This window comes from Silurus aristotelis (assembly GCF_946808225.1).
Source record: "Silurus aristotelis genome assembly, chromosome: 26".
NCBI classification, from domain to species: domain Eukaryota; kingdom Metazoa; phylum Chordata; class Actinopteri; order Siluriformes; family Siluridae; genus Silurus; species Silurus aristotelis.
In genome coordinates this window covers 2,159,508-2,175,270 of record NC_139599.1, presented here as the reverse complement: position 1 = coordinate 2,175,270, position 15,763 = coordinate 2,159,508, and the positions used below count along the sequence as shown (strand labels likewise).

Below are 15,763 nucleotides of genomic sequence, written 5' to 3'. Positions count from 1 at the left end.
CCAGCCGTTCTCAAATATCCACCAAAAAGGATATTTTTTACCATCAGGCTGAAAAGAAAATCTAACAGAGCAAACTTACCTCACTGGAGTTTTAAAAGGAGGACTGGTGTAGCAGAAGCAGCAACTCCAAAGTGACTCAGGTGGTTTATATAAAGACATAAAGAAAGACAACATTTCACCAAGCTTATCCATCACTGCACATCAGCGCATGAAAGCAGCTAGCTTATCTGCTATTGCAATTACATTTTCAGACTGTAGACCTCCGCGAACCCCAAGACCCACAAACTCTTTGCTCAGTGATGGCGGTCTGATGGAAAGTGTTGGCTTGGGACTTCGAGTGTCAGATTCTAATGGCCCTCGGGGTGTGTTCCTTGGAAAAAGAGTAGGGCAGAAACAGTAAATCATCTGTACATCTGGGCCTGACATTACAGCATACTTAAGCTGAGGGAGCAGAAGGTCCTGCGTGACTTGTCGAAATTGAGACTTTAAGTTAGGTCAGAGGTCAGACCTCCATGACACAAAAAGAACTGATAAAGAAACATTGGATTAGGCCCTTTAATAAGAATCAGGTGGGTTTAAAGTCAGAAAGCCTATATACAGTAGAAGATTGTAGTGATACATCTTTCTTGGAATAGTCAGGATTCCAGACGCCCAACAGTGCAGGAATGATTCGCTTTAGTGATTTTTCCTGCGATATGCAAGATCAAGCAGCAAGGTTCCCCTCGCCGACTTTGGCTCACTCCTGGAGATCTTGCACGACATTTATTTGTCTCCAGCACCGAGCGAATCGTACCTACATTTGTCATTTGGCCAGATGGAGATCAGTGCTTTGGCCTCTGTGAACTTCCTACATGAAATCCATCACACAACCTGCTGGTGATATAAATGGCACTGGGAAACATTTGATCTCCATACAGAATCTGCACCTCGGGACCCTTTAATAACCAGAGAACTCAGGTGTACAGTGCTGAGGCTTTGGTGGAAGAGCACCCATCTGTTTTAGTGTGTAGTGACATGATAAATTAACATGTACTCCCTTTTTACATTTCAGCTCACCCTTGGATGCCTCTGTCAAACTATTGCAGCTCTGCAGGGGGCTATATTTGTTAAAATTATTTTTCTTGAAAGATCCAGCTATGTCATCCATCACATGAATCAGCTGCAGAACCTTTTTCTTTTATTCTTTTAGCAACTTCCTAGCTGCCAGCTCCATCCATGTGTTAAACTGTCAGGACTCTCTCAATCTTCCACACACTTGAGTGACGGCTTTCTCGAACACTTCCTTTCCTCACCCTCAGGCTCTCAAAGCTTTCACGCCACCCATACATTGATATTTTGTGATTAAACATACACCACGACTTTCGCAGACGAAGGAACATTCACTCCGTAACGAGTTCTATTTTGGGAACGATCTCTTATACCTGAGGATGATTTTTTTCACTTGGTGTATGAGAAGATCCAGAGGGATTGAAGGAGGAAGGGATCCTGAGGGTTGTTTTTGTAAGTCTCTGGTCAGTGCTGGAGCTGAGTTCAGTGCTGAGTCATTAATTGGCCTATTTTTTTTCTTTTGGAGGGGGGTGTGTGTGAGGTCACTTTACTCCCCTTGCTCTGCTGTGTAAAGGTCAACTCAGGCAAAGCGAAACTCATGAAGTAACCAATTACAAACTGCATGTTTTTTATTTTCTTCGTAGATATCATCATTCATAAAAAAAAAAAAAAAAAAAAAAAAAGAATCCCAGTTCATATCATTAGATCCCATCCAAACGTTTACCAGCGCTACGTTTTTTCCCATTACACGTCAACCTAATTAGCATCTCAGTGAGCGCCGCTTTAAAAAACTACGACGTCATGTGTTAATAAGAGCGCCGTTGCTTCTTTTCAGAGCCTCTGAGTAGAGCGGAGCGGAGTTTGGGTGGAGTCGTGCCACGAAAGGAACTTGGAATGATTCTAGATACATAAATACAAGCGAGCAATAAAGGTCTTGCTGGCCTGCAACCTTTATGAAGCGCTGTAAATTTGGACGCGGTTCATATGCCATGCGAATTAATTAGGTCGATGGTTCTGGCGTCATAACGCGCAGAGGAAGAGCCGAACCCGGTGACCTCACCCGACGCCCAATTGGATTCGACTGGCATTACATCACCCTATGTGTGGCATTTGGCTGCGGCGAACAGTTAACGCGATGACTTACTGACTTCTTTTCTTGTTCGCATGTCGTGTAGAAGTTTCTATGCGTCTCTGCATCCTATAGGTGTGTGTCGGAGTGACAGAACGAGACAGCACCGGGAGAAAAAAAGCTAAAAGGCTGATAGAAAGTGTGTATGTGTGTGTACGAGTAAGTATGTGTGTGTTAGAGTTTTTGGCACCCTGCCTGCTCTCCAATCTGCTGATGGCTCTGCTCGTGACGCCGGGAGAAGCAGTAGCCATTTTTAGCGATGAGGTCATCCTTAATTAAGCAAACAAAGGCGGGCAGCTGAGGCACTCCAATCCGTTATCTCCACTCATCCTCAATGGCGGCCCTTTATCTCCTTCTAATTGAATCGAGTCCCGGAGCTCGGCTTTAACCGAGACGCGTCGGCACTCGGGGATCGCGCGCCACGCACAAGTCACGTCGGGATTGGTGCGTAAACAAAAAGCCAGGTGTCCACCCCTGTGTGTGTGTGTGTGTGTGTGTGTGTGTGTGTCTGTGTGCGTTTGTGTGTGAGACAAAGAGAAAGAGCCAGGAGACAGTGAAGGATCACCGATAAGCCAGGGGAAGATGAAACGGAGATGAAAATAAAAAAGATCAAATGCCGCGCCGCCTTTCCTTGTCACACTGCAGAGCCGTGAGATGACATCATCGGCATGTGGTGGCCAGAACCAGCGCTTCCTCTCCCTTTCTCCCACTCTCTCTCTCTCTCTCTCTCTCTCTCTCTCTCTCTCTCTCTCTCTCTCTCTCTCTCTCTCTCCTCTCTCCTTCTCTCCCCCTTTCCTCCTCTCCCTGACTCTCACTTTCTCCATCTTTCCTCCCTCTGTCCTTCTTTCTGCCTCAACCTCACTCTCACAATCTATATCTTTCTTTCAGCCATCTCTCTCTCTCTCTCTCTCTCTCTCTCTCTCTATCTATCTATCTATCTATCTATCTATCTATCTATCTATCTATCTATCTATCTATCTATCTATCTATCTATCTATCTATCTATCTATCTCAGTCTCTCTGTCTGGTTCTCTTTTCCCTTTTTCCCTGTCTTTCTTTCTCTCATTCTCTTTCTTCCTCTCCCTCTCCATGAATTTTATTTTCTCCATCTTTCCTCCCTCTGCCGTTCTTTTTGCTTGTACTTCTCTCTCTCATCTTTATCCTTTTCTCCCTCACATCATCCCCCCATCTCTTTTTTTCTGTCTGTCCCTCTGACTCACTTTCTCCATCTTTCCTCTCTGTCCTTTATTCTGCCTCTCTATCACACAATCTATACCTCTCTTTCTCCTCTGTCTCTCACATCATCCCCTTCTCCGTCTGTCCCTCCGACCCCCCCCCCCCTTTACAAACACACACACCTTTTCCATCCTTAATTAGGGAATGTGGCAAAGGAACTCAAGTGACCTATTGCAGGAGTAACAAACTGTCTAACTGACAACTTGTCTTTCTATCACACACACACACACACACACACACACACACACACACACACACACACACACACACACACACATACACACAATAAACTGGCTCGAAAAGCCTCGAAGCAGCATCAGCCACACTGATCCAGTTTACTGTACAGGATTTAAGGTTTGAAACGCAGACGTCATGTGAAAATGGGTATATTTTCAAAATAACTTAGATCTTATGGACCCTCATCTCACACAGCATCTGGAAGCCACCAATAACTGTCTCAATCTCTATAATTGGCTCGGAGAGAACGCTGCATGCCGAGAAGACACAATTGTGCTTATTTGGATCTCTTTTGACTTTTTTCTATCATATCTGCTGCTCAAATGCAGATATTTTAATAAAGAATGAACCAGACGACATAACTGTAAGAGCATCGGGTCCAACGCCACACCAGTCATAGGGAATTTCAACTCACCTCATCATTGTCTAGAAAATTCTTGGTTTTCATCTAAATTCACATTCCACTTGATTCTAATTGACAAAAAAATTTTTAGTTTATTCACTTCCCTTGTTATCCTGTAATCTAATATAAATTCCTGTAATTCCACTGTAATAATCCCTGATATGAGCATCAGTGTGATGAAACCAACAACCCCCCCCCCCCAAACAAATCTATTTAATACCTGTAATAAAGCAGCACAAGCTGCTGATCTCACCAACTTCTATCTTATCCATCCAGCAAGTGATATCCTAAGCACCGACTTGCTCATTTCAGCACTACAGTCATGTCTCTGCATCTGGACGCCATCTAGAGGTTGTATTCAGCAACTATTCGCGATTGGAAAACAAGGTAAACTGCGAAGGCATCATTCCTCTTGATTTGATTTTGAAACCAAAAAAAGGAGAAATAAATAGCTTTTTATTGCAAAAAGAAAATGTATTCATTTTCTCTATCTGTTTACTGTTTTTATTTCTCTATTCCAAATCGAACATAATATTCCAAAGTGCATCAAATTTCCAATCAAACATCAAATCCAACATCCATTCCTTACCTGGAAGTAAACGGGAATTTCTGGTGTGGCTTGGTTGTGGAATGAAAACCTACACCCACAATGGCCCTTCGTGGAAAAGATTAGACAAACCTGATCTAGAAGAACACGGTGCAGGGTGAAGCAGAGCTAAACAAATTGTGTGCATCTTAACAGCAGGTGGTAGCTTAGTGTTTGAGGTATTGGACTATGGAGCAGAAGGTCATGAGTTCAAATCCCAGCCACACAAATCTGCAACTCATGGGCCCTTGAGCAAGGCCCTTAACCCCATAGGTGCTCAATTGTATAAATGAGGTAGATGTAAGTAGCTCTGGATTAAAGGTGTCTGCCAAATGCCATTATTCAAAATAACACCGTAGGAAGAGGACATGTGTGGGACTTCTTTTCATACTTTCATTTCCTGTCAATGCCTTTTTTGCTTTTGAAAAGCTTCACAGACTGAAGCCAGAATGGTAAATGAAGCTGCTGATGGATTCTGGACTCTAAACCTATCAAATATAAAAAATTCTAAAATATGAGAATGGAAGAGAAGCAATTTGAAATCATGACCTTCTGGTGAGAAAGCCGTTATCTTAACCATTCTTCTACCTCTAGCTAATTGCAAAACTAGCTCAAGCCTAGCACATGCTCTTTCTGTCATTGTTTATATTTTCTCGCTTTCATTTTGCAGGTTAGGCCAATGTAACACACTTAAAGGAAACCCCCTGCATGTCATCCTCTTCTGCATTCATAAGCTTACAGACCAGTGTCATCGTCGGTCCAGGATGAACCGAAAGCTTTTTGTTTTAGAAAAAAAAGTCGTTCAGGCTACGTTACGAGAAGCAGTTGTGAGCAGTCTGGGTTCAGAGGATATGCATCATTGCTGAGAATCAATCCTTACAGACAAAACTGTTAACCAGAGAACATGATGTAAAATTGTTTATAGAGTTACAGAGTACAACGTTCTTCCTGCTCAGCGTTGGTCAGAACAAAGCTAAACATTTCATTTTCGATAATTAGCAAATGCAAAACATATTTGTGGGCAGTGACTCAATAGCCTTAGGTGAGCATTGTGGCTGCTTGGAAACATTTCCGAAAGAGTGTTTGTGTGTGTGTGTGTGTGTGTGTGTGTGTGTGTGTGTGTGTGTGTGTGTGTGTGTGTGTGTGTGGTTGGGGGCAGCAGTGAAAAAGAGAAAGAGAAGAAAGAGTTACAGAAAGAGAGATGGAGAGAAATCGCTGGGATTAGGTTCGGCAGGCTTGTTTGGCCAATCACAAAGATTAAGCTTAAACATGAGTTTTGGGAAAACCGTTTGAGCCTCGCCAGTGTACTACAGATCCCGAGTGGGAGCCAACAGGATGAAACCCGAGCACGGTGTTTACTTTGCAATTATCTGTTCAGCTCTTTGAGAACCTTTTCGTCTCCTCGCTGAAGTGTAAACGGTAGCTAGGCGCTCATTTTCATTCTTTCTTTCCTTTTCTTCCTTTTTTTTTTTTTTTTTTTTACAAGCACCGGAATCATCCGTATCGTCTGTAAGAGTTTTCAGGTGTAGTCCAGGAGCAATTTTGACGTAATGTAGGGTGACTAAAGTGGGTGGTCTATCAGGGCGAGAGTAAATAGGGCAGTAATAAGAGATAATTAATGCTGATTACAGCCTTTAAGGTTTGCATAATGAAGACTGAACACGCCAGGGGTTAACCTTTGGTGAAAGTGAGTATTCATTTCACTTCAGTCAAAAAGCAAGTATGTGGAACAGCACATTTCCTGGTCGCTATTTGGAAGACATCGGACCTCCGAGGTCGCTCGTTTTGTCCGTTTTCAAGGGCAATGTCATGCATCCTTTTCATTGTGAGAAATTCGAAATCTATAGATTTCTATCTGTCTTTTTTCTGCACTTCCTTCTTTCAACAAACACATCCAATATATTTAACTCAATGTTTTTTTCTTTCAGTAGCACTTTTAACAATCCACAAGAAATAGGATAAGAATATACTTTTTCAATTCACAAATTAGTCCCTAGACCGTAACTTTATCCCTTTAATGAGCGAGCCAGTAGTGACGGTGGTGAGGGAAAAATATAATAATTATCTGTATTTTATTTAGCACCTTTAAAAGTTACACCTCAAAGCGCTTTCCAAACCTAGAAAAAAAAAAAAAACAATAATAAAATAATTATAATAAGAATTAAATGTTCATAGCCATCACAGGATACATCACAAAAACATACTGTAATTTCCAGACTATAAACCGCACCCATACTGTATATAAGCCGCACCCACTGAATTTGACAACGGTTTTTATTTTGAACATAAATAAGCCGCACCTGTCTATAAGCCGCTACACTGAAACTAATGAACTTTACACAGGCTTTAACGAAAGGGGTTTAAAACGTGGGAAAAAAAGTAGTGGCTTATAGTCCGAAAAATACGGTAAATGTAACAAAAACTATAATGAAAAAGTAACCCTTAAAAGCAGATTTTAAAACACAAAGATTCGTCCGTCTATTTCTGTAAATTTCAAAGTAAAAACTCCGAGATTGTGTGGTAGAAACCTTGAGAGGAACGAGACTATAAAGAAAACCTATCTTCACCTGGGTGACACCTAATGTCCATTCATTACAGTTCCATTATTGTTGAGGTTATCATCTGTTCACTGATGGAGACTTGAGTGCAAAACTGTTCAGGCCAATTGCAGCCCCAAGCCACTGTAGCAAAACTGTTTATATTCATTACAATCCAAATCCATTTTCATGGTTGTTGAATGGAACCATTCACAGTAACCTCGTGGATCTTTAGACTGTTCATGCGGAACCATCCTCAGCAGCAGCAAGTGGTTTCCAATTTATGAGCACTCCATCCAAACAAATGGCAACAGGATGTGTACAGTGCATCTGGAAAATAGAGAGAGAATTCCGGAGAATTCTACAAACCATACCCCATAATGACAACGTGAAAGAATTGTGTCTGAAATCTTAAAAAAAATTAAATGTAAATTAAATAAAATCACATGTACATAAGTATTCACAGCTCAATACTTTGTTAAAGCAACTTTGGCACTAATTACAACCTCAAGTCGTATTCAGTTTGATGCTACAAGCTTGACACCTATTTTTGGCCAGTTTCTCCCATTCTTCTTTGCAGAACCTACCAAGCTTTAGGTTGGATAGCAAGCGTTGGGGCACAGCCATTTTCAAAACTATCCAGAGATGTTCAATCAGGTTCAAGTCCGGGCTCTGACTGGACCACTCAAGAACATTCCTAGAGTTGTCCCGTGGCCTTTGTTATCCTGGCTGTGTGCTTATGATCGTTGTCCTGATGAAAGTTGAACCACCCCCCCCAGTCTGAGGTCCAGAGTGGCTTTCATTTGACCACACTACCATACAAGTCTGATTGGTGGAGTGCTGCAAAGATGGTTGTTCTGGAAGGTTCTTCTCTATCCACAGAGAAACACTGGAGATCTTTCAGAGTGACCATCAGGTTTTAGGGTCTTTAAAGCTCTTCTCCCCCAATTAGTCATTTTGGCCGAGCAGCCCACTTTAGGAAGTGTCCTCGTGGTTCTAAACTTCTTCCATGTACAGATGATGGAGGCCACTGTGCTCATGTGCGCTGTTTTTGTCCCCTTCCCCAGATCTGTGTCTCGATACAATCCTGTCTCCGAGGTCTACAGGTAATTCCTTGGACTTCATGGCATGGGTTGTGCTTTGTTAATTGTGGGACATTATATAGACATGTGTGTGCCTTTCCAAATCATGTCCAATCAACTGAATTTACCACAGGTGGACTCCAATCAAGTTGTAGAAACATCTCAAGAATGATCAGTGGAAACAGGATGCACCTGAGCTCAATTTTGAGTGTCATGGCAAAGGCTGTAAATACTAATGTACATGTAATTTCAAACAAACGTCTTTCACGTTGTCATTATGGGTTATTGTTTGTAAAACTTTGAGGAAAATAATGAATTGAATCCATTTTGGAATAGAACTGCAACCGAATTTTAACAGTCCTAGATAATTAAAAAAATACAAATGTACAATGACAAGTGTTCAAAATACTAAAGTATTTCTAAATACTTTCTCAGTGGAACATAGCGAGGCAGGTTTCAACAAGGAAACAAATCAAATATTATGTCTAGTCCAAAGCCAAAAATGACTTGCTTACATTTGAAAAAATTGAATGATAGTCCATACAGACCAAACAAACCTTTTTGACCACCACCATCTAAACTCCCGGCTGCTAACCCCATATAGATAAGGGTTCATGGATTAGAATTAAATATACAGCATATATTTCCAAAACGAGTAAGATAAACATTTATGGAGTTATGCTTAACTTCTTCTACCTGTGCAGGGACGACTGCACTTGATCACTTGCCAATGAAATTCTTTTGTCTTTAAACATCATTTATACATCATTTATGAAGTGGAAACTGGGATCCCATCCAAATGCACCAAATACTGTACAATCCCTAAGTTCTCTGTCACCCCAGCTCTCTGACTGAGATATTTATGGGATGGATGGTGATCAACTTTTTTGAGACATGTTTTTAGATGTTAGAAGAAACATACTGCAAGTTTGTTTCTAAACAAACCGTCCACCTTTTTCTATGGGTCAGTGTTCACTTGTAAAGTAGAAGAAGGGAAGGTGGAATCTTAATAGTTAAAGGCATTAGACTTTGGATTTGAGGGTTGTGAGTTTAAACCCCAGCCACAGCAAGCTGCCACTTCTGGGTCCCTGAGAAAGGCCCTTAACTCCATAGCTGCTTAGTTGTATGAATGAAACAAATGTAAGTTACTCTGGATAAAGGTGTCTGGTAAAAGGCTATAAGTGTAAATTCTAATGAAGGAAATATATAGCATTTGTTTAAATACTTAAATATGTATTGAGTGGAGTGAAATGAACATAATTTCTGACCAATAAAACTGGGTAGAGTTGCTTTTTCACGTTAAAAGGTTGTAAGTATTTGGCCCGAATTGGGTGTTCTTTCAACAAAAATTTTTATTTTGTTTATATAATACCAGCTAATGTGTTCCCACTACCAGACTTCCACAATGCATAAGACTAGTAACAAACAAACAAAAAAACATTGGTGGTAAAATATTCAGTGAGTAGATGTTTATTTGACCAACATTTAAGGAGTCTCCAGTACCAGAGCTTTGTTTTACTACCAGAAAGACTTCAGGACAGAGGAGTTTGCAGGAACTGACTTGTTTTGCCGAATTTTCACAACATTTACAACCGCAATTCCAAACAAGTTGAGACACCGAGTAAAATGTCAAGAAAAGCAGAATGTAACGATTAGCAAATCTCATAAACCCATATTTTATTCACAATAGAACATGGAAAAAAATGTTTGAGGAAATGTATCATATTTTTTCCTTAAAATGGTACATTTCCTCAGTTTAAACATTTATATTGTGAATAAAACATGAGTTTATGAGATTTGTAAATGAATGCATTCTGTTTTTATTTACATATTACTTTTTTTTTTTTTTTTTTGGAACTGGGGTTGTAAATGTTGTGGAAATTTGGTCAAGATCCTGCACTCTTTTGTTCTGAGATATTTCTGGTAGCAAAACAAAACTCTGGTACTGGAGACTCCTTAAAACATTTACTTAGAGAATATTTTTATCACAATTTTGTTTAGTTTTGTTTGTTATTAATCTTATGTATGTGGAGTATCTACAGTACTCAGTCTCATCATTTTATTTTTGCAAAAAAAGAACTTCCCAGTTTTATTGGTCAGAAATTCTTCATTACATATTTAAGTATTTAAGCATATGTACAGTGAGGAAAACAAGTATTTGAACACCCTGCTATTTTGCAAGTTCTCCCACTTAGAAATCATGGAGGGGTCTGAAATTGTCATCGTAGGTGCATGTCCACTGTGAGAGACATAATCTAAAAAAAAAAAAATCCAGAAATCACAATGTATGATTTTTGTAACTATTTATTTGTATGATACAGCTGCAAATAAGTATTTGAACACCTGAGAAAGTCAATGTTAATATTTGGTACAGTAGCCTTTGTTTGCAATTACAGAGGTCAAATGTTTCCTGTAGTTTTTCCCCAGGATTGCACACACTGCAGGAGGGATTTTGGCCCACTTCTCCACACAGATCTTCTCTAGATCAGTCAGGTTTCTGGCCTGTCGCTGAGAAACCTGAGTTTGAGCTCCCTCCAAAGATTCTCTATTGGGTTTAGGTCTGGAGACTTGCCAGGCCATGCCAGAACCTTGATATGCTTCTTACAGAGCCACTCTTTGGTTATCCTGGCTGTGTGCTTCGGGTCATTGTCATGTTGGAAGACCCAGCCTCAACCCATCTTCAATGCTCTAACTGAGGGAAGGAGGTTGTTCCCCAAAATCTCGCAATACATGGCCCCGGTCATTCTCTCCTTAATACAGTGCAGTCGCCCTGTCCCATGTGCAGAAAAACACCCCCAAAGCATGATGCTACCACCCCCATGCTTCACAGTAGGGATGGTGTTCTTGGGATGGTACACATCATTCTTCTTCCTCCAAACACGTTTAGTGGAATTATGACCCAAAAGTTATATTTTGGTCTCATCTGACCACATGACTTTCTCCCATGACTCCTCTGGATCATCCAAATGGTCATTGGCAAACTTAAGACGTGCCTGGACATGTGCTGGTTTAAGCAGGGGAACCTTCCGTGCCATGCATGATTTCAAACCATGACGTCTTAGTGTATTACCAACAGTAACCTTGGAAACGGTGGTCCCAGCTCTTTTCAGGTCATTGACCAGCTCCTCCTGTAGTTCTGGGCTGATTTCTCACCTTCCTTAGGATCATTAAAACCCCACGAGGTGAGATCTTGCATGGAGCCCCAGTCCGAGGGAGATTGACAGTCATGTTTAGCTTCTTCCATTTTCTAATGATTGCTCCAACAGTGGACCTTTTTTCACCAAGCTGCTTGGCAATTTCCCCGTAGCCCTTTCCAGCCTTGTGGAGGTGTACAATTTTGTCTCTAGTGTCTTTGGACAGCTCTTTGGTCTTGGCCATGTTAGTAGTTGGATTCTTACTGATTGTATGGGGTGGACAGGTGTCTTTATGCAGCTAACGACCTCAAACAGGTGCATCTAATTTAGGATAATAAATGTAGTGGAGGTGGACATTTTAAAGGCAGACTAACAGGTCTTTGAGGGTCAGAATTCTAGCTGATAGACAGGTGTTCAAATACTTATTTGCAGCTGTATCATACAAATAATAGTTTAAAAATCATATATTGTGATTTCTGGATAATTTTTTTTAGATTATGTCTCTCACAGTGGACATGCACCTACAATGACAATTTCAGACCCCTCCATGATTTCTAAGTGGGAGAACTTGCAAAATAGCAGGGTGTTCAAATACTTATTTTCCACACTGTATATACTATATATTTCTTTCATCTCCATTTTTTCTTCAAGAGATTTTACTTCCATGTTCGATTGTAAATAAAATATGGGTTTATAAGATTTGCAAACCATTGAATTTGGTTTTTATGTACATTTTACCCAGTGTGCTAACTTTTTAGATTAAAAAGTATGTGTTGTTCATTGAATAATAATAATAAAAAAAAGCAGTTGTTAAATTGCTGTCTTTTTAAATTAAACAAACCCCTTCAGGATGTGCTGTTTCAGGAAATTATTCAACTTCAGTGTGGTAAATGTAACTCTTGTTCCTGAAAAATGAGATGGACTTTGACGAACGCTGTGGCATTCCACATTCTCCTCCAAAACATTACTCAAGATTTGAAGCATCGAGTGATTAAAAAAAAAGCTGAAAGAGAACAAACCCTGAGCGCTTCCTGAATTTGGCTACTGTGGAAATCACAATGAACTGAACGGAAATCTAAAGCGGACCGCACGCCATTCCTTCATGTCAAATAGAATGGAATCCAATAGCGAGGACTAAACTATTTAAACTCGGAAAGCACTATGCGTTTCGACGGCATGGTGCTTCAAAGGAGCAAAAAGATGGGCTGTGAGAAGAGCCGAACTTGAGATCTCCTGTTCTTCTCGTCTCTTTTGCTCATCAACATCGAGCAGTTGTCTTTAATGGTTACAGACTACCACATTTTATTTCCTGAGGTAAGTCATCCAAGACCGGAAACATTTCAAGGACTATTTATTATCATACAAAGCGTACTTGTTGACATTGAATGTCTTTTCTTCTCCAGGATGGATTTCACTGGCTGGGCCATTTGTCTCCAATTGCCAATGGCTCTTCCTGAGAGCCCCTCGACTCAATAAAAAGGAGGGTCCCAGTCCTTACACAAATACCCTTTTCCCTCTTTATACTGTATGGTTTCTGATGATCCCCAGGCTGGAACACAATGTACATGCTTAAGTGATTTCACAAAAAGTAAGATATATCTCTATTTTATAACGTGATAGATCATAGAGTGAAGGCTTCATTGTCACAGAAAATAATACCACCCCTTATTTAGCAGCAGTGCACCAATGCCAAAATTGAAGGGAACCACTCACTTTAGTACTTTTTTAAGGACTGCAGACACAGCTAGGGAAGGAAATTTATGAATAGGGGTCTAGCATTAAAATTTTTTTTTTGAGGACTCTTCAGAAATGTATCTATCAGCTAATTTACAAGAATGTATTGCTAAAAGAAGGCATGAGTCACCCACCATCTGCCCCTTTCTTTTTGGACCTCCTCCTGCACAAATGGATGACTAAACCTGGCCAGATCTACCTTTTGTCTTCCCTATTCTCCTTTATTAAATGCCTATCACCCAGACGCTGACTCACTAGCAATGACTTAAGGGTGGAGGAAGGAGGGGGTTGGGGTCCAATTAGGAACCCTGCAAATCTCTTTCATTCCTTCCTAAAGTCCATCCTCGGGCATCTGTAACCTTTTCTCTGAGATGACGGAGCCTAAGTGGACTTCACAAGATCAACAGAGCCATCAGTCTGTGTGTTTGTGTGTTTTCTTCCACCAGCTCGCCAGCCCAGAAGGCTATGAGGAAGACGTCATATAGAACAGTCATTTCCCAGCACTGGGAAATTGAATTTCTAAATTGGTCGCAGTCATAAGATTAGAACGTCGACTTGAAACAAACGGTGACCTTATTTCCAGGCCAATTCGATGTCAGCTGAATGTTTTAAAAGTTTCACATAAGTCCATTTTATTATTATTTTTTTTTTACTCTTGTGCCGTTCAACGTTCGTATCGACGTAACGATACATTATGGCCCGATATATACATACATGCAGGTACTCTGTTCCTTCATATTCATTCCTTTTTTTTAGCAGACTCACTTATCCAAAATGCACGGGTCAAGAGTTCTTCAGTGTGCAATGCCAGCCCTTTGGTTCCAGCCTTTAAATTTTTTAACTTCTCCTCAGTATTAACCATTGACCACCATTGTCTTAAATGATGCCCTGACCTACGCAGTTTTTGCTCCATTTGAATCAAACCCTCGTGTGTTTTTCCACTCAGTGAGGTTTTTTTAGGCAGCACACACAGCAATAACACTTGTGTTGACCAGAACACCCAGTCTGAGAGCATCTTAGCGAGGTGGAGTGAATTCTACCATAGTTTAATTGATGTGAGAAAGTAATGCAACTGCGAATCGACCCAACTGGAGGAAGCAAAATATGCTTTGTTTTTTTTTTCTGGTAAAATTGAGCTGCCTAAGCAAACCGATGGACGGAGTTGTAGAGCTGCAGAAATGCCAGGTGTTTTGGAGATTTGCAAAAATGAACAAAAATAAGTATGTAGACACCTGGCTGTGGGTATTTGTAATCATTCAGCTACCAGAGTGAAGTCAGGTACTGTTCCTTGGTGAAGTGGCCTGCTGTACAATCAGCATCCAAGTTCATCCCAAAGGCATTCAGTGGGATTGGGGTCAGGGCTCTGTACAAGATACTGAGGTTCTTCAACTCCAACCTTAACACTGCATGTCTTAAGGACAGAGGGGCATCACTGTCATGCTGAAACAGTGTCTGGGCCAATAGTTCCAGTGAAATAAGAGTTTGCTAAAAGCAGCAAGTGAACATTTTGTCCACAAAATTGATGTGATAGAAACAGGAAAAATGGGCAAGTGTGAGGATTTTAACGAGTTCGACAATGGCCAAATTGTGACATCTAGACGACTGGGTCAGAGCATCTCCAAAACTGCAGCACTTTTTGGGCTGTTTGCAGTCTGCAGTGGTCAGTATCTATCAAAAGTGCTCAATGGAAGGAACTGTATGTACAGAGTTGCAAAATCTTGCTAAGAGTGCTTAATCGTTTTGGTGGAACCTGCTAAACGTTTGTTCATCTTTTGGCTAAAACAATAACTGTCTGCGCTTAAAAAGCAGATAGTGTGTCAAATACTCCAGGAACCTACATACCAGTGTAGATCTCAGCTTCGGATGGGTCCTCAATGCGCTTATGTTGGATGATGTAATCGGCGACTTTGTAACCAATAAGAGGCTCCACATCTATCCACTCAAGGGCCACGACAGTGCTTGAGGGCTCGAGGTGAGGAGACAACCTCAATCTGCAAAACAAAATGTAAGGATATGCTCATTTCTATAAAAAATATTGTAGGTAATCTGAGTGAATATTTTCAAAAGTACAATACAATAGTTGTCTGGAGCAGTGAAAATGATGGTGTGTACTGTATGTGCATATGATTTTTTTTAATTTGTAGAAATGAAATTAGCAGCAGTTAGTCGAGTAAATATATGAAATTAATTTTTTCATACATTTTAACTTAGATGTTTAACGAATTTTATATCGTCCTGTTAATAGAAATTTGTTGAAAAAAATTAACTAAAGCAAAACCACAAAATAGTGCCCTATTTTTTTTTACCAACATCAGAGTTTATGTTTAGTCTCCACTAAGCTAAAATCTTCATTCTGTAAAAACAAACATTGTGCCCCAGGTCTAACTATAAAAAGGCCATCCATAGGTCAAAGGCCGAATTAAAGGTAGAGTTTTTTTTTTTAAGACATCTAGTTTAAAAAACAAACGAACAAATTAATGTTTAATGACTCCAAACAAATCATTGGGAGTCCCCTATGCCTCCCAATTACACAAAGTACTGACAGTGCAGAACATCCTGGTGTCTTCCTCAGGAGGAACAGAAACTTTTAGACAGCAATTAAAGAGCGGCGAAGGCTTGATGAGACAAGACATTTTGG

General features: G+C 40.4%; 2 protein-coding genes across 3 annotated transcripts in view; one reads left to right on the top strand and one right to left on the bottom strand.

Annotated features, from left to right (window-relative positions):
• The window catches only part of astn2 (astrotactin 2), a 360,332-nt gene that overhangs the window by 33,242 nt on the left and 311,327 nt on the right, over positions 1–15,763 (bottom strand). The window contains exons 19-20 of one of the 2 annotated variants that reach the window (XM_083531247.1): positions 14,968–15,116; positions 7,093–7,505 (exon numbers count right to left, since the gene is read on the bottom strand). In XM_083531247.1, the coding sequence (XP_083387373.1) occupies positions 7,432–7,505; positions 14,968–15,116 (223 nt within the window). In that variant the 3' untranslated portion in view covers positions 7,093–7,431. Of the gene's footprint in view, positions 1–7,092; positions 7,506–14,967; positions 15,117–15,763 lie in introns of those variants that run through there. The other variant, XM_083531246.1, reaches the window with a different exon arrangement.
• Positions 1–15,763, top strand: part of trim32 (tripartite motif containing 32) — a 161,377-nt gene that overhangs the window by 126,355 nt on the left and 19,259 nt on the right. The gene's annotated exons all lie outside the window — the stretch shown is intronic.